The sequence below is a fragment of the Apodemus sylvaticus genome, chromosome 7 (genome assembly GCF_947179515.1).
Source record: "Apodemus sylvaticus chromosome 7, mApoSyl1.1, whole genome shotgun sequence".
NCBI classification, from domain to species: domain Eukaryota; kingdom Metazoa; phylum Chordata; class Mammalia; order Rodentia; family Muridae; genus Apodemus; species Apodemus sylvaticus.
Window position 1 is genome coordinate 72,904,170 of NC_067478.1, and position 18,361 is coordinate 72,922,530.

General features: G+C 46.7%; 1 protein-coding gene across 2 annotated transcripts in view; it reads left to right on the forward strand.

Annotated features, from left to right (window-relative positions):
- Window positions 1-15,100, forward strand: part of Peak1 (pseudopodium enriched atypical kinase 1) — a 233,758-nt gene extending 218,658 nt beyond the window's left edge. For both annotated transcript variants that reach the window (XM_052188279.1, XM_052188278.1), the window contains exon 7: window positions 8,624-15,100. In XM_052188279.1, coding sequence (XP_052044239.1) covers window positions 8,624-9,787 — 1,164 coding nt within the window. In that variant the 3' untranslated portion in view covers window positions 9,788-15,100. The remainder of the gene's footprint in view (window positions 1-8,623) is intronic.
- Window positions 15,101-18,361: the final 3,261 nt, after the last annotated feature.

An 18,361-nucleotide genomic window follows, 5' to 3' on the forward strand; every position in this document is an offset into this window, starting at 1 on the left:
TGAGGTGAATTGTGGAGACCAGTGCCTTTTATTGCACTTTTTACTCAAATCCCAATTTGTCTTATTTGGATAGATGCTGAGAAAGCAAGACACTAAATGAAAAAGCATTACGGGGAATAGCTGTTATCGGTAGGAATTTACAACGAGCTCATACTATCCACACAGGCAGTTAATTACTAGCTTAGTAGTAAGGGAAAATCTAGATGGGAAACCATTCCCACACAAATAATTCAATGCAAATATGACCAACATAGAAACATAACAGAAGGTGGGTGACCAGGAGCCAGCTACACATATATGGCCATCCTAGGTTAGTGGGCGCCTCACTTCATGGCTCGAGGCATGCAGAAGTGTCAGACTCAGCTGGGAACATGCTCAGAAGAAAGAACTTGGACCGAAATAGATTGCCTAATATGAAAAAAGCAGAGCTTCAATATTAATGAGGTAAGAGAACATATTGGGCATTACAGGTTTGGGTTCACGTTTATTGAATTCCTAACCTGGGTCCTGAGCTGCTCTAAATCACAAATCAAATGTTAAAGATTTACACACTGCCTTCTCAAATATCTCCTAGGTTCCAAATGAGTTTCTTAGCCATGTGAACATTTTTGTAGTAATTTAAGCATTAAAATACCCGACCAGCCTGACAAGTCTCAGAGCAGAGTCCTACAATGTGGCGTCCTCAGCATCTACAGTGTGGAGGCCCAGACAGCTGCATATATTAACATTTCGCCTATTTTGAAGGCTGTTGTAACAACATCACCTACATGGATCCAGTGGGGGAATCTTACCTCTGTAACTAGAAGTAAGGGACACTCCTCAGCAGGCCAAGGAATTACTGTCAAGCAGTAATTGACCTATATGTCCTTAGAATAGCAAACACTGGGTATCAGTTTAGAAGTTGAGGTTTTATTCTGCACACACCCCATTGCAGCTGTACTTTTGTGTACAGAAACAGAACAGCCCAGATGGGAGAATGTGTGTGATCTTCAGTGTTTCTCATTGTGTCCGTCTACAATTCACTCCCTACAATATCCATCTCACTTAAGGCTCACTGAGGCACTGTAAAACTCGTAGTGTGAGAAGGAAATGAGATTCCCTGCTGATAAAGTGGAAGAAGGCTGAAGGCACACTGGGCCCATAATGGAAAAATAAAAGCTAATGTAGGCTATTTTTGAAGAGTCCTGCATTTTGTAATTATTACTTTCTTTGGGGAAAAGAATAGAAAATTGAGTACAATGATGAAGAACCTTGTTGTTCTGTAGTTCTGTTCAGTACAATGCTGGTGAGCCTCTGGGGCAGACTCACTCAGCAGACAGCTAGCATTGATCCAGCCTTCCCCCATCGTGTAGTCAGGTCAGTCGTGAGCATTGATTACTCAGGTCTGTCTGCTGTTGTCCCCTCCCCATTATTTTGCCAACCTCCATCTGTTTCATGAAAGCTGTTCGTGGACTCTAGCTGCTCTGGGCAAATAAACAGTATAAGCACACTGGATTCAGTGTAGCTTTTCTTGGTGTTTTGTATAGGTAAGTTGAACATGTTCTGTGTGTCTTGTTCTCTGTTCGGCCTTGAGATACAAATGTCTGTTCTTAAAGTGGACCAAAAAAAAAAAAAAAAAAAAAGAGCCAACTATAGTAAGAGTCCACGTACAGAAGAGGTTTAGAGTGGTTAGCACATCCTCTTTGTCAAAAGGAACACCTGAGAAAGGCTTGGAAAGCAAAGCTTGGAATCCCTTTGACACCTAAGGCATGAAAACGGGGCCTGGACAGAAAAAGTACAACAGGGATGGGAGACTGGCTGCAGACAGACCACCATGGTAAGGACGAACGGAAAGGGGGCAGGAAATGCAGTTGTGAAGAGAGACTACTAGGGTATCTAAATAGGGAGGTATAGCAGCAGATTTGTAAAATGGCTCTGCTCCCTGTAAAAGTTATTTTTAAGGGAATTCATAGAAGAAGCAAGGAGTCCTATTGGAAAGCCTTTGTGATGGTCTAGGAAGGCAGTAGTAGTAACAGAGGTGAAGAAAGGACAGTTCAAAAGATATTTAGGAATAAAATCAGTAGGAGCTGTAAATCAGTTGGACTTAGGGAGTAAATATGGGAAAGAAATCCAGAGTGAACCATACACTGGAAAATGGGAAACTGAGCCAGATAATGGAGCCACTCCCCAGGAACAGAAAAGGCCAGAGAGTGAGGATGGGAAGGGCTCGAGTTTGAATATTAGGAATTCACAGGCTAAAGCAACACAAGTTATTCAGCCAGTGTAAGAGTCAGAGACATAAATGTGGGTTGTAGATGCAGGTATGAGGTCAGCAGCATGTATAATGGGTGTGTGTGCGGAACAGAGTGACTTGTGAACACTAGCAGCTCAAGCCACCTTTGGGACAAAGAATCAAGAGATAGTAAGTGACCAGCTCCATATCATACACCACTCCCACCCATGTCTTGGCCGCAGGTAACAGACAGTGAGAGCATTCTGGAAGGGTCAGTATGAGAGGCGTGTGCTGGCTTTTCCTCCCCAGCCGCTCATACAGTGGCTTTGCAGCCACGGCCCCCCACAGTCTACTTTATAAAAGTTAGCTGTCTGGGTTGACATTCTTATTACAAACATAAATGCTTTACACTGACAAATTTGCCTCAAAGGTGTGCAGAGCAGTTGCCATGAGCAGCACGTGAGATGAGCCCCTGAACTGAAATGAGTATTTGGAATTAAACTTTTCAGATTGTGAGGAACCATTGTCCAGCTCGGATCCCCTGCTAAGAGCAGGCTGTGTATGTGTGGTGTGTTTGACCCGGGTTTAAGAAGGTCTTGAGAGAGGGTAATTTGACCCTGATTCTGGATTTGTTTTTTTGTTGTTGTTGTTGTTGTTTTGTTTTGTTTTTTTGTTTTTCCATTTCCCAGCAGATAACTCGACCGTGGTTAAAGTGTCCCCACCCTGTATTTGGAAATCTTGTCAGATTGCTTCCGGATGCTGTGGTGGCGAGTGCTGTAGAGGCCTCAGCCATGCTGGCCTGCTTAGTTGATAGCAACGAGATACTGCTCCTCCCTGTGAATTTTTTGGTTGTTGGTTTTGGTTTTTTTGAGACAGAAGGTTTCTCTGTGTAGCCCTGACTGTCCTGGAACTCACTCTGTAGACCAAGCTGACCTCAAACTCAGAAGTCCGCCTGCCTCTGCCTCCCAGAATGCTGAGATTAAAGGTTTGCACCACCACTGCCCGGCTCCTGTGTATTTTGTCAGCTCAAACATGTACCCATTTCCCCTTCAAGCCCCTACTTTTGCACCTGTACATTATTCATGTCGGGATCGGGAGTCATCGTCATGTAGAAATCAGCTAGCTGCTCTGTGATGGTCCCCTAGGGCTGGAGCAGGCATGCCCTGTGAGCTGGTGAGCATGAACCCCCTGCACCCAGGGAGGACTCCTGGCCAGCTTCTGCTCTTTTCCTCAAGTGCTCCCTTTGCTGAGTTAGCATCACTAACTCTGATGAATCAGAGGCAGACAGACAGACAGACCGACCAGCCAACCATGGTATATTTTTCCTACATTCAGCAGCTAGACTGTTCTGCTGCAATGTGCAATGGTGCCTGGATGCTGATGCTGTAGCTCCCTCTAGTGTCTCTGGGGGGCAGTCACTCAGTTCTTCAGTTGGAGAGAATGTAGACAAACCCAGAATCTGCCAAAATTCCAGCGTTTTAAGAAGGCTTTCCCATACAGTTTCTCTTGTTGGGAATGTGAACTTTTCCTCATATTTCTGCTGTGTGTCTTCTGTTTCAGAGCATGGGGGATGGGGCCAGGATCTCTGTGGGAATAGTTCTTCTGAAGGCTCCTTGAGATGCCCCTGTTGGGGCTATTTAGCCTTATAAGGAAAAAGTGTGGATTCTGTTAAAAAGAGATAAATGAAAACAAGAAGCTGAAAAGTTTACATTGATCCCAAGTAAAGAAAATATTGGGTAAAGGAATTTAAAAAAAAACTGGCAGTAAGAACTTTGTTCATTTATTCTGGAAAGAGTGGTTTGTTCTCCAAAAATAACTTTTGGACTAGAAATTTATCATCTGAAGTCAGACCATTTTGAGATATTTTTCTAATCTAAAGGAGTCAAGTTATTAATATTTGAAAAATGGCTACTATGTAATACATAGAATAATATAATATTCCTGCCTAAATTAACATCATTGCAGCCTCTATAATAAAGATTTATGAGCTACCTATCATGTGAAATCCTATTATGGAAATCACAAGTCCATGTTTGGGTTGTAACAGGCTTCATGGTTATAAACCAATTAAAAGCACAGTGCCTCTCCTCTCTCTTCTGCTCTCTCTTCTCTCGTTTTCATTTGCCCTTAAACCAGATTGACCCATTATTCTTCAGCCTGTCTGTAAATACAGAGATAAGGAAGTGCTACCTACTCAGCTTGCTCTCTGGGAAGGCCATTTTCCTCCCAAGCATCCAAAATAGTGGAACAATTTATCACTTCTTCTTTGTAAGTCACTCTGATCCTTTATCTCAAGTTGATCTATGAAGTTAAACATAAATCCTAGTTGTAGAATCCATGTTCTTATCTACTCCCAAAACTTTGGAAGACTTTATAAAAATATGTATGACTACCTCTGTATGTACATGCAGTGAAAATTAAAATATCACAGTTAAGATAGGGGGAGGATATCTCTTCTACATTTGATCTTCAACAACCCAATGGTGAGGGTTTTTTTTTTTTTCAGTGTAACTTGGCATAGTAAAAGGTAAAAATTTGGTTAAACCATTTTCTCTTGGAAATAGGATGGCTTCCATGGACTAGAACATAATGCTGATCTTAGCATCAGTGGTGGTGGCCTTAGCTAGGTGTGGTGGCCACACGTATATGTAATCCCAGGGCTATGTGTAGCTATATGTAATCTCTAAGGGAGGATTACTTCAAGTTTGAGATCAGCCTGAGCTCCATAGTGATTTCCAGGCCAGACTGGATCCTTTATAGGACACTATCTCAAAAAAACAAAAACAAGAAAACCTTTACTGTTAGCTGTCCTCCCTCAGACCAGCAGTCAGCGGCCCCACTGCTGTGGTAGGTAGCTCTCAGAACCTTAAGGAGAAGGGGGTCATGAACACTTGCACACATCCTACAAGCAGTATTTTTTTTTTTTGCCTTGTCCTCTTTGAAAAAAATACAAAGGTTCTATAGGATCCCTTTTAACATTCCAAGTGGTCTGATTGGCTATCAACATTACATTTGTGTATATCAGCCGAGTGTAGATGTGTTCACTATACTTGATCCCATTTTATCTCTTCAGCTGCCTGTGAGGTAAGGTTTCCATATTCTTTATGATGTTTGCTTTATTAAGCAGGCTGAGACCCAGAGGAATTGAATGAGCATGCCCAGAAATATTCAGCTATTGGCAAGGCTAAATCCCGGACCTAAGTCCTTGGGAGTGTCCTTTCTGAAGCGTGCCTACTGAGTTTAATTTTCAGTCACATTCAGCCAAGCTCAATGATATTTGATAGACGTTTCAAAGGCTGGGGAGTTGGGACCTGGAACCACCATTTCAGCAGGCACTATGATATTGAGCAAATTATAAACGGCACCATGTGCCAGATCCAACCCCCATACAACTAAATTATGGCTCGTATAGGATTTTAAATACCCGGTGACACATAAACATGAAGCATTGCGATCAGCGCATTATAGAAGGAATTCCTGTGATTGATGAGAATACAGGATATACTGTGCTGCATGTGCCCCAGACTTTGAGGGCTTTCCAAAGATAGTATTTTCTGAAAGATGGATGTTTGAACTTGAACTCCGCCTGAGGACATCTATTTCAAGACAAGAAGTTTGCTTTAAAAATAAATATAAAGCATTTTTCAAACTGATTAGGTAAGTATGTGGCAGAAGACTTGGAAGAGCTTGTTTTCGGATGTCTCCGTACATACATGTGGACTTATTTCCATACATGGACCAAGTCTTTAATCAAGTGCTATCAAGTCTCTAATTGTAATAAGCATAGGCTGTGAGAAAGAGATGCTCTTTTCCCCAGAGCGCCCCCCCCGGGCCTTTTTTCTTTCATTTTTAATATCTTTATGAATAGACATCAGTATGTGCTGCTTCTCCAAGCTGGAGATCCATCTGCATCTCCCAAGAGAACTGCAGTTTTCTTTTTAAGTAAAATGAGTAAAATAGTTTTTTTTTAACTTGCTCTTTTCCATTATCACTGTAACAAGCAGGTAGCATCCATACCCCCAAGAGCACATATCCTGGAGTCTGTGGTCCCTGAGGTGTGTGGTGTCCCTTCTGAGTAGGCTGGTCTGTGAACTAGGGGTGGACTGCATCTGCACTGTCTGCACCTCCAGACCCCTCTGCGGTGATCTCACGTGTATATGGCTTTTGTGTCCCTTTGAGATCAGAGCTTTCTCCTTGAGTCACGCCCGCTTTACATAGCATAGACTTCCTTCTGGAAGGTCTTAGTCCTGGTGTTAGTATAAGAGGCCTGTTAAAGTAAGCATTCTTAATGGAGATGACCTAACACAAGACCCTGGCTTCACTCCCTAGTACTACAGAGTGGGGGATAGGGGGCCGGATGGGGAAGAGTGCCAGGCTAGAAATTCCTACAAAAAGTAAAAGAAAGTTTATTTTGATAGTTTCATTGTCTTCTAGGTATACAACAGGTAGAGCACAACCAGCTTTGGCAGAACACACTCAACTCTGCAAACTGCTAGCATTTATCTGGAGGCTTATCCTTTCTTATTTGGAAAAACATAAACTAGACATGTAGCCATCTTGGTATAACATTCAAAATCCTTCCTTCTGGCTCTTTGAAATTAAATAGTATATCATCTATAATCATCATAATATACAAAGCTTCTGAATTCATGTCTCCAACCTATTGTTTCTATCTGCTGATCAGCCTTCCCCAGCCTCCTCCCAGCCTTTGACTACCACTAGTTCACACCCAGCTTCTATGACACCGTTCTTTGGGATCCACATCTGACTGAGACCATACTGTTGTTTGTATGAGCCTAGTTTATTTCACTTAGTAGGTGATCTCCACTTCCATCAGTGCCATCACAAAACACAGACTGTCGTTATTTTTTATGTATATGTACCATATTTTATTTATCCAGTCAGCAGTTAATATAGTTTCTATTTCTTGCCTATCAATGGTAAACATTGGAATGCAGACATTCCTTCGACAGTACTGCTTCCCTTCCCTGTGACTACGCAGTGAACTTGCAAGATCACGTGGTGGCTCTGTTTCTCATTCTTGGAGGCTTCTCTCAGACTGTTCTCCTTTCTGTTCTCACCAGCAGTGTGCACGAGGTTCTTTTTCTCCACACTTTTCACCAGCGCTTTTCTTTTGGTAACAGCCTTGCTGTCCTTTTTCCTATAATTTATTTTTGCTATTTTTTAATTACGTGTATATGGGGGTGAGGAGTGCAAGCACCCTCAGAGCCCAGAGGCATCTGGTCCTCCTGGAGCTGGGTTACATGTGGTTGCGGTCTTCATGGCACAGGGGCTGGGAACTGAACTCAGGCCCTGTACAGCAGGAGCTGGTATTCCTAACTGGTGAGGGTGAGCAATCTCTCCAGCCCCAGGAACAGCCATTCTAATGGAAGTGAGGTGTATGGTTTTGTTGCCTTTCCCTGTAATCTGTATGTGTGGGGGGGGGGGTGGAGGGGTGTATGTATGAGCGTATGTCTGTGGAGGGTGTGTGTCTGTCTGTCCCATTATATGCCTTATGCTAATTACTTTTAATTTAATTGAGTTTTAGTGATTTCTGTTATTGTTAGTGTTTTTTGGTTAGCTGGTTAGTTGGTGAGTGGGTTAGTGTTTTTTATTTTGAATTTCTTTTTTTTTTTAAAGATTTATTTTATTTATGAGTGTACTGTAGCTGACTTCAGACACACCAGAAGAGGGCATCAGATGGTTGTGAGCCAACATGTAATTGCTGGGAATTGAACTCAGGACCTCTGAGTTCTGCTCTGAGGCAGAGCAGTTAGTGCTCTTAATCACTAAATTATCTCTCCAGCCCTTGAATTTCATATATATTCTGAATATTAGCCCCTTATTGGACATGTAATTTTAAATGTAACTCCCATTGTTATGTCTTCAGTCTGTTTTCTTTGTGATACAGAAGGTTTTTAGTTTGATGTAGTCTCATGTCTATTTATGCTTTTATTGTTTATCATTTTGGAGTCTTGTATACAAATTTCTTTCCTATTCCAACATCCTAAAACCTTTTCCATTTCTCCTGATGGTTTTATAACTTCACATCTTGAGGTAAAGTCTTTAATTCATCTTGAGTTGATTTTGTAACTGATGAGAGCTTAAGGGTCAAGTTTCATTCTTCAGCATGCGTGCATCCACTTCCCCAGCACCATTAGTTGGAGCTCACAATCTAAGGGGCTTGTCTGAAAGCTGGGGTGATGCACGTAAGGCAGCCTTGAACGTGGGCTCCACGAGAAGCGGCTGCTGCCAGCAGCAGTTCCTTGGCACAGGCTGGCTGCCCAGACCCTTTCTGAAGACTTACTGTGTACTCTTTGTTCCTAATGAGTCACTTGGCAGTTACTCATCCTCTGCTCCCCATGTGTCTGCTTATGGGAAGTCCTAAGTGTGCCTCCTGCTCTCTTTCAGATCTGTAAGAGCAAAGCTAAGGAGTCTCAGCAGTATTACCACAGCCTGGCTGTCCGGCAGAGTCTGCCTGTACATTTTAACATCCAGCAGGATTGTGGCCACTTCCTTGCTGAAGTCCCTAACCGTCTGCTACCCTGGGAGGATCCTGATGCTCCTGAAAAGGCAGAGGATGGCCCTGAAGACAGCGAGGAAGAGGTGAAAACAGAGCCTGCGGGGGGAAATCCTGAACCCTGCTCTGAAACAGAGGCATCCCAGAATGAGAGCCAACGAGTCACAAACAGGAAGCAACGAAGCCATGTTGTGGTCATCACCAGGGAGGTTCCCCATCTCACTGTGGCCGACTTCGTGCGAGATTCTTTGGCCCATCATGGGAGCAGCCCTGACTTATATGAGAGGCAAGTGTGTCTGCTGCTCCTACAGCTGTGCTCTGGTCTGGAGCACCTCAAGCCCTACCACGTCACTCACTGCGATCTTCGTCTGGAGAACTTGCTGCTTGTTCAGCACCAACCTGGGGGAGCTGCCCAGGGCCCTTCACCTGCAGACCCCTGTCCCACCTCAGCCTGTCCCACAAGGCTCATTGTAAGTAACTTCTCTCAGGCCAAGCAGAAGAGCCATCTGGTGGACCCCCAGATCCTCCGAGACCAGTCCCGCCTTGCCCCAGAGATCATCACGGCCACCCAGTATAAGAAGTGTGATGAATTCCAGACAGGCATCCTCATCTACGAGATGCTGCACCTGCCCAACCCTTTTGATGAGAACCCCGAGCTCAAGGAGAAGGAGTACACACGCACAGATCTGCCTCGGATCCCTCTCCGCTCCCCGTACTCTTGGGGTCTACAGCAGCTTGCTAGCTGCCTGCTGAACCCCAACCCTTCTGAGCGCATCCTCATTTCTGACGCCAAAGGCATCCTCCAGTGTCTGCTCTGGGGCCCCCGAGAAGATCTCTTCCAAATCTTCACCGCCTCCACAACCCTTGTACAGAAGAACGCTCTACTCCAAAACTGGTTGGACATCAAGCGAACCCTGCTGATGATCAAGTTTGCCGAGAAGTCCCTGGACAGAGATGGGGGCATCAGCCTTGAGGACTGGCTTTGTGCTCAATATCTGGCCTTTGCCACCACAGACTCCCTGAGCTATATTGTAAAAATCCTGCAATACCGTTAATATGGCCCGGGCGTTGCTTTTACTGTTAACAATCTCCACCTTCCTCATGTTATCCTCCTGCCCCTGTCCTGTATTCACTCAGAATTCAAGGAAAAGAAAGAAGGCAACTGCTGCCCCTGTCCAGGAACATGGGCTCCATTCAGCAAGGTCACCTACAGCTTCCCACAGAGTGAGTGGCTGAGTCTTTCTTTACTGTATAGCAATTCAACTGCACAAACATGCAGTCACCTTCCCTTGGAATATTTGTCATCCCAATAGTCTCACAAATGCAGGGTAAAAAATGAAAGTGCACATCCAGGAAGGCCCAGCTCCCGTGGAATGATCTCAGCAAGCTGTGTCCCGCTCTTCTGAAGTTCGCCTGCGCTAACTAGCTAACAGTACACATGTCACCAGCCTCAGCTGTCACCCACTCATGCTCTCGCAGCAGACTCCTCTGCCTTTAAGGTATCAGTACCTGCCTCTTTCCCAGGAGGACATGCCGTATCCTTCTCGCACAGTTGTAGTCACTGGGGACCAGCCTTTGTTCTGGCATACAGTGAAAGGAGGAGAGAGATTCCCATCCGCCGGATCATGGGTCCGTTTCCATTTTTGTTCTCAGCAAAGGTCGGACACTGCACAGAGAGCCACCCGGCAGCCACAACCCTGCTGCCACTGCTTCACTGTCCTCCCTGTCCCACCTGCTGAAGTTCGGGTTTACCATCCACTTCCTGTGGCCCATTACAAAGCTGACCAAAGGTGGTGTCGCCGATGCCTCGGCAGGATCAAATACAGTCCAGAGATTATGAATAGTTGGCAGGATATGAAGAAATAATGTCCTTATGTGTGCAATTCTCCAGGGGCCCTCAGGGAACAGACTTCAAATACTGTTCTTTGATTACTGTCAGACCTATCAGCATGGCAGCCAGGACTGGTGGTGCCTGAATCAGAGTTTCTTCCCCCACAAGCAGTAATTGGCCAGCTTCCTTCCATCAGTAACCAGTATTAACTAATCTGCCGAATGCTGCCGGCAACAGTTCTGAATGAGATGGTTATCTGTTTAGCATTACCATCACCTTAGAAAGTGACTGGCTATTATTGGAATGGCCGGAAGGCAAGGGAAACGGGAAAGGCCACGAAGATGGCTGACCTGTACATTGGAGTGGCAGCCTCTTCCAGAAAGACTGCCTCCCAGAGTGAGTGGCACACTGCTCCTAAGACTGCAGTGGGTCTGGAGTTCGGCTCACAGGAAGGCTGATGGCTGCAGTGGATGACTGAGAGTTGTTCCCCTGTGGAGCCCATGCTCTCCCGTGAATTATGTGCAATTTTTGTATGTATTTTTAAGCTGTATATTACAGTGTTTATGTTGCGACTTTGCCTGAGTGAGAACTGCAGAAACCTTCCTGACTTCCCTTGGCACATATCTGTGCTGAGGCGAGTGTCCTCTCCACCTGTGTGTGTACGCTCATGCGCTTGTTTTATTCAAAACTGTGAGTCTCTGTTTACTTCAGCCTTGAAATCCCAAGAGTCACTTGAATGGTAAGTGTGTATGTGTGTATGTGTGTGTAACCATGTTGCATGCACATGCTGGAGATAGGCCTCTGGGGAAGCAACCTGTGGTGGGGTGGACAGAACTGTTCTGGGTACCTTGATGGTGAGGAAACCCAGAAAGCCCTCATCCACCAGCGTGGAGTTGTCTTACAGCCAAGACTGATTGTGCAGTATTATTTGGGTGGCACCTTAGTGGCCTTGGAAACTTCTAGACTTTTAACATTTTTAACAGCCTTTCACGTGATTCCCCTTTATCAAAGAGGATCAAAAAAGGAGAATGTATTTTATTATGCATTTTAAAAGAGAACAATATGTATGAGGCTGCATCTGGAGGATGGCTTTGTGTTCCTGGCTATTGCTCCAGACCCCCAGGAAGGAGGACTCGTGGCCCACAGGGTCTGTGGCTCCTACACAGGATGACCATGGAATGGGCAGCCATGACTCATGGCTGCACCATGCCCAGCAGGCTAGGGTTTGAGTCATCTTACATAGCCCATGTATGTGCACATAACTCCCTGCCTAATTATGCACTGAACTGGCAGCGTAAAGCCCACTGACCATGTCAGCTGGCACAGGCCTTCACTTCCCACAGTGCTTGCAGATTGAGACATCCTTCTCCATGCCACGCTCATGGTGCCTTGCCCACGTAAATCTGAATGTTGACTATTTAATGAGATTACATATTTAATGCAGAATGTTCCCTAGGCTCCTTTGTTTGTTCTGTCTGTAGAAATCTCTTTTTTTCTGTTATCTTAGATTCAACCTTCTTTGACTAGAAAAAGCGTGCACTCTGCCACTACCAGTGTCCCCCTACATTGGTAAACCAAGCATCTTCCCTCCACAGGACTCTCACCCTTCTTATGGCCACACTAGTGAAGGACAAAGATGAAAGCCAGCTGACAGGAAAGGAGCCTCCGGCTTTCTACAGACAGGAGTTAATTCTCTCTGGGAGTGTGGCCTCAAAATGGGGCCAGGGAAGAAGGTGTCCAGGTCAGGTCAGAGCAGAGACAAGAGCTACATTTCTAGGCAAGAAGTCCATCAGGTGGTCCTCTGTGCATTTCTCCAAATAATGAAATTCTGTCCATATAACATTATCATAGATACTGTACATTTCCATTTAGATTCATTCACTAACTGGAAAGAAATCCTCCCCTCTGCAGCCACATACACACATTTTATATATATACATATATTATGAGTTTTGGAGTGTTACTAGTATAGCACTTGAAGTTTTCACAAGTAACATCTGTATTGACTGGATTTTTTTTTCTTTTCTATTAAAGTCTATGCCATAGATTCTTCCATTTCTATTGAGAGTTGGAACAACTAAGCCCCACTGGAACTTTTCCTTAAGCCTCATGAACAGTCTCTCGGCACATGTAGGTGCTAGAGAAACAGGACTGTGGCTAGAGCAGGCAAGAGCAAGAATCAATGTCCCTCAGAGTGCCTTGTTAGCATAGTAACCGAGCCATGGAGAGAAGAGCCTCCTGGGCCTCAGAGAGCTCTCCGGGAATGCATGTAACCACACAGTGTGCCAAAGTTCACTGTGAAGGGCAGCGTGGATGAGCAAATGAACAGTCAGAACAGATGTGGGGAAGCTGTAAAGGTCATGAACATCGCCAACCCCAAGGCCAAGTTAGAGAAGGCAGGCCAATAGCAGTGGGCCTCGGGACTGTTCTCAGGAGGTGGGCTGGATAAGATCCAGGGGGAGTGAGGGCCCCACCGCTGCCACTGAGGGCCAAGAAGAAAGTCCCTCAAGAACTGGTCAGCTCAGCCTGCCTTCATCAGGCCAGAGGAGCCAGTTCTGTTCCTGAGCTCAGGGTGTTCATGAAGATGGGAGTCTAAAGCTCTGGGAAGACATGCTTCCAGGAGGAAAGCCTCTGCCATCACCAGATCCCCAGGCACAATCCTGAAGCCCACTCAGCAGTAGGTCATGCAAGCTTTCCAAGTTTGATGTATCCAGTATTGGAAAATCAGCAGATATCAGCTGGTAACCTGCAGTGAGAATGTCCTGTAGCCTTTACCTAGAGGCATCTGAAAAGATACAGGCTAGTCTCAAAATTTGGGATGGATTTAGGAGGCTTCATTATAGTCTTAAGTAATCCTGGGTATAGATAAAGCATGTACAAAACAGGACGAGAACTCACTCTGGGCCAGCTCTGGCACGCTTGTCACTCCTCTCACTGGTGGGTAAGGATTGGGATTCTGGTCCAGCCTAGTAACTGAACAGAATGGCTGCCCATAAAACTGGGTTATTAGATTTACCTCATTGAAGCTCATTTTCTCAGAGGCCCAAAGTGCTGCGCTGCTGAAGTGTGCACTGAAGTCCATCTATCTGCTCACACTCACAGTGGTGCACAGGTGGGGACGCCATGGACCAAGATCAGTGCCCCAAGGGAAGTCAGAAGAGCCATAATACAAGATCCTAGACAGGTTATACCAAAGAAACCAAGCCTTCCTCATCCTGACACTTCTTAGATGATGGGGTAAGCTATGCCAGAGGAAGGGGTTTTGCAAACATTCCATGTTCAAGGGATTTAACTGGTAAGTCCATCCCCAAACCAAGAAAAAAATAAAATAAAAAGCTCTCTGTTAGTTTCAAGCGGGCCGTTTGTACATCAGAAGAAAAGGTGAAGGGAGTGGCAGCAGCAGAGCAGACAGCAGAGTCCTCTGATATCTAAGAAGAACTTTCCAGCCCACTCGCACTCTCACCATGCCTGCCTATCTCCCAGACCTTAAGCATGGGAGCACATCTGTAATATCGAAGCTTGGGTTTGCAGTGATTTTTTTTTCTTAAAAAGAGGTGCTGTCAAAAGATTTGTTTAATGAACTCTTGGGACATTTCTTAAGCCACTGTACCGTTTTATGAACTTTCCCACAAAGGTGACTCTCACTCAGCATCACCATCATGTAATGTGTAAGTACCCAGAATGTCCAAGGTGCTATACAGCTGTTACACACCTACCCCTGCAGCTGTTTTAAATTGGAGACTTCTGCATCGCTGCCACTGGACATTTTGCCCATGTAGATGAGCCACAGGGGTCTGCATCCTGAGTACCCTTTATACATTCCCCCTTCAGGAGCCTCTATGTCTGTCCCTGTCCCTGCTTCCAATCCCATCCCACCCACCCCATGGTTTTTTTAAAAATCAAGAAAGTTTCAGGGAATCAAAAGAGGTTGGAATTTTTTTTAACCCAGCAGAATCGCAGAGTTATATATTTTGCTATGAATATTGTTGTGGTACAGAAAAATCTACTTTGCCTGTTGGTTTGTGGCGAGTATGTGTGTCTGCACTCTTGGTAACGTGAATGTTGAGCCAGCCCTATGGCTTCAGTGTAGTGTTGTTGGAAGATTAAACCACGCAGCTTCAGGAAACCTACTCAAGTCCTCCCGTCCTCGTTGCCCGTCCCCTTCTAGTTCTCGAGAGCATTGTGTGTAGACACACTGGGCTGGGTTGTCTCTTCATGACACAGGGCATTTTGTTGGGAGGTGGAGGCAGAAGCAAGATGTCACCTGTCTCAGTGAATTGAATCATGACAGTCCTTATTCTAATATCTCTAATTATCCATGGCACTGCCCACATTCTGCTTCGGAAAATCTTGTTTCTCATCCTTCAGTGCTTTACCCATCTCCTTTCATATTTTACAATTGTATGAATCAATAACAGGTCCCTATGTCACCAGTGGCGCCTCCCTTTGGTTTGCTGTGGTACTTTGCTGTGTACTCTGGCCTCACGTTACTGTGTAAATAAATTCTGTTTAATATACACTAAAAACCAGACTTGAAGTGTGTGTCCTTCTGGTGACTTGTCACAGTGGCACGCTGTCATGGGTCTCTGCAGATATGACTCGCTTACTCATTCCCAAGATGGCTTCCTGTCCCTAAAACAGGCAACAGTAGAAGGCTTTCCGCCGGTATGCCCTCTGCCCTCTGGACTCCATTTCTCACTGACTGACTTTTTTCTCTTCAGTGCCTCTGTAATTTGAGAACAGGAGGTTTCCAAGAGCAAGTGCATCACTCCTCGGGTTTGCTGTGTGCGATCGCCCCCTGGTGTCCAGTCACTGCAGGCTGCCTGGTTAGAGAGGCCTGGCTAGCAGCAGATTTGGCTGACTCCTCTAGTCAGACTGCAGGGACAAGCCTGTACAACACCATCTACAAAATCAGGCCTATCCTTAAGGTACATTGTCACAGGAGACACCCTTCCAGAGACAGCCAACAGGTGACAAAAAAGGAGCCCACCTGGTTTAGGCAACAACACAGCAGTGCGCAGTGACAGTAACTGCCGCAGCTAACACTGGCCTTAGGTTTCATCCCAGGTAGCTTCTAGGCTTGGGTTCTACGTTGCCGAGGTACAAACTTCTATGGATGTGCACTATAAGCTGTGTTTCCTGCATCCAGAAGGAAGAGTCAATGAACTGGCCAGACATTGCCCAGGGACACAGGCTTTGCATACAACATGGGCTTAAGCAGTGTAGGTCACAGAGAATGTGGGATAATGATTGGGTAACTGCCTAACACTAGTTGTGCTATATGAGTAGCCACCCTGGGGACCTAAAAGGATATGGGCCCTGGAGGTGGTAGGCTGGTCATAGCTGGCTTAACCTGAGTCCAGGGAGGCAGTGGTCAGCTGAGGGGGACAGACCCTTGGCATTAGCACTCCTGCAGAGTCCCTTTTAAACCCATGCTACAAAGAGGCTGATTTCTTTCCTACCTGCACTAGGCAGCCCTGGGGACTCCACATGTGTGCTCTCCCCAGCCCAGCTAGGAGCCTCGTTCTGAGGGAGTCTGCACTCCTCGAGGGAAGGCACTTCATTAGCACTTTGGAGCCAAGAGCAGCAGTTGGCAGATCACAAGTTGTCATTAAAGGCAGCTCAGAGCAATTACAGCTAAAACTTAAAAATTGAATTTCACACTGGGCGGGACCTGGAGAGGGACTGGTTGCTAAGCTCCAACTCAAATGTGCAAAACACTTTTAAGAGCAAACAGGTTGTCTAGGTTGTCAGGGCTTCTCAGTACCTGATAACTCTCTGTGTGCACCCTCAGTCCAGAAATCGATTTTCCTCGGGAAGCTACGGGAATGCTGCTGGAAAACACAGTGCCCTTAAGTCTCCAGCTAAGAACCAGGGATCAGTGCTTGCTGACAGGAGCCTGACATGGCTGTCTCCTGAGAGGCTGTGCCAGAGCCTGACAAAGACAGAGGCAGAAGCTCGCAGCCAACCACTGAACTGAGCTCGGGGGTCCCTGATGGAGGAGTTGGAGAAGGGACTGAAGGAGCTGAGGGGGGTTGCAGCATCATGGTGGGAGCAACAGTGTCAACAGGCCAGACCCCCTGGAGCTCCCAGGGACTGGACCACCAACCAAAGAGTGACCCATGGCGCTGGCCACATATGTGGCACATACGCACACAAGGATGGCCTTGTTGGACATCGGTGGAAGGAGCAGTCCTTGGGCCTGAGGGTGTTTGATGCCCCAGTGTAGGGGAATGTGAGGGCAGGTGGATGGGAGTGGGTGGTTGAGGAAGCACCTCATAGAGGCAGGGGGAGGAGGGATGGGATAGGGGGATTCCAAAGGGGAGACCTGGAAAGGGGAAAACATTTGAAATGCAAATAAAGAAAATATCCAAGAGAAAAAAAAAACGGGATTGGGAATGAAAAGATGACTCCACAGTGAAGAATGCGCTCCAGTTAACACTGTTCATACTGTTCTTGTGGAGGATCAGAGTTCGGTTCCCAGCACCTATGTCAGCTGAAACTCCAGCTCCCGGCATACACACACAGACATACATCACACAGAATTTCAAAACAAAAGCTTCAGGGTTACATGATCATAACACAGTAAAAATAAAATACATCTTTAAAAATATGAGCCGGGCGGTGGTGATGCATACCTGTAATCCCAGCACTTTGGGAGGCAGAGGCAGGTGGATTTCTGAGTGGGAGGCCAGCCTGGGCTACACAGAGAAACCCTGTCTCCAAAAAAAAAAAAAACAAAAAAAAAACAAAAAACAAAAAAACAAAAAAAATATATGAGCAAAACTGGGGGCCTCTGGGAAATCTATAAGCAAGGCATATAAGAAGCCAGAGGAAAAATTCACCCGTGGGGACTGGGGGTCCAGGGCCTCTGCTGGGAGTTGGGGCACAGGGGCCTCTGCTGGGAGTGGGGGTCCAGGGGCTCTGCTGGGAGTGGGGGTCCAGGGGCTCTGCTGGGACTGGGATTCCAGGGGCTCTGCTGGGACTGGGGTTCCAGGGGCCCTGCTGGGACTGGGGGTCCAGGGCCTCTGCTGGGAGTGGGGGCACAGGGGCTCTGCTGGGAGTGGGGGTCCAGGGGCTCTGCTGGGAGTGGGGGCACAGGGGCTCTGCTGGGAGTGGGGGCACAGGGGCTCTGCTGGGAGTGGGGGTCCAGGGGCTCTGCTGGGAGTGGGGGCACAGGGGCTCTGCTGGGACTGGGGATCCAGGGGCTCTGCTGGGACTGGGGGTCCAGGGGCTCTGCTGGGAGTGGGGGTCCAGGGGCTCTGCTGGGAGTGGGGGTCCAGGGGCTCTGCTGGGAGTGGGGATCCAGGGGCTCTGCTGGGACTGGGGGTCCAGGGGCTCTGCTGGGACTGGGGGTCCAGGGGCTCTGCTGGGGAGTGGGGGTCCAGGGGCTCTGCTGGGAGTGGGGATCCAGGGGCTCTGCTGGGACTGGGGATCCAGGGGCTCTGCTAGGACTGGGGGTCCAGGGGCTCTGCTGGGAGTGGGGGCACAGGGGCCTCCTGTAGGTCGGAACCCACCACCCACTGCTCAGCAATCCATGCTTGAACCAGAATCAAAAGGAGAGCCAAACCCTTCAGGCAGGCCTGGAGAGATGATTATCAGTTTAGAGCATTTGCTACTCTTGCAGAGGACCCAAGTTTGGCTCCATGTCAGTGGGTTCATTAACCACCTGTAACTCCAGCTCCAGGAGGTCTGTGATCCCACTCACGAAAAGCCTTTCCTTGCACCACTACCTGGAGGCGTAGGATGTGGGCAGCTAACTTCTCCCTCCCGTGTCCTCAAACCTGGTTTCTGCCCT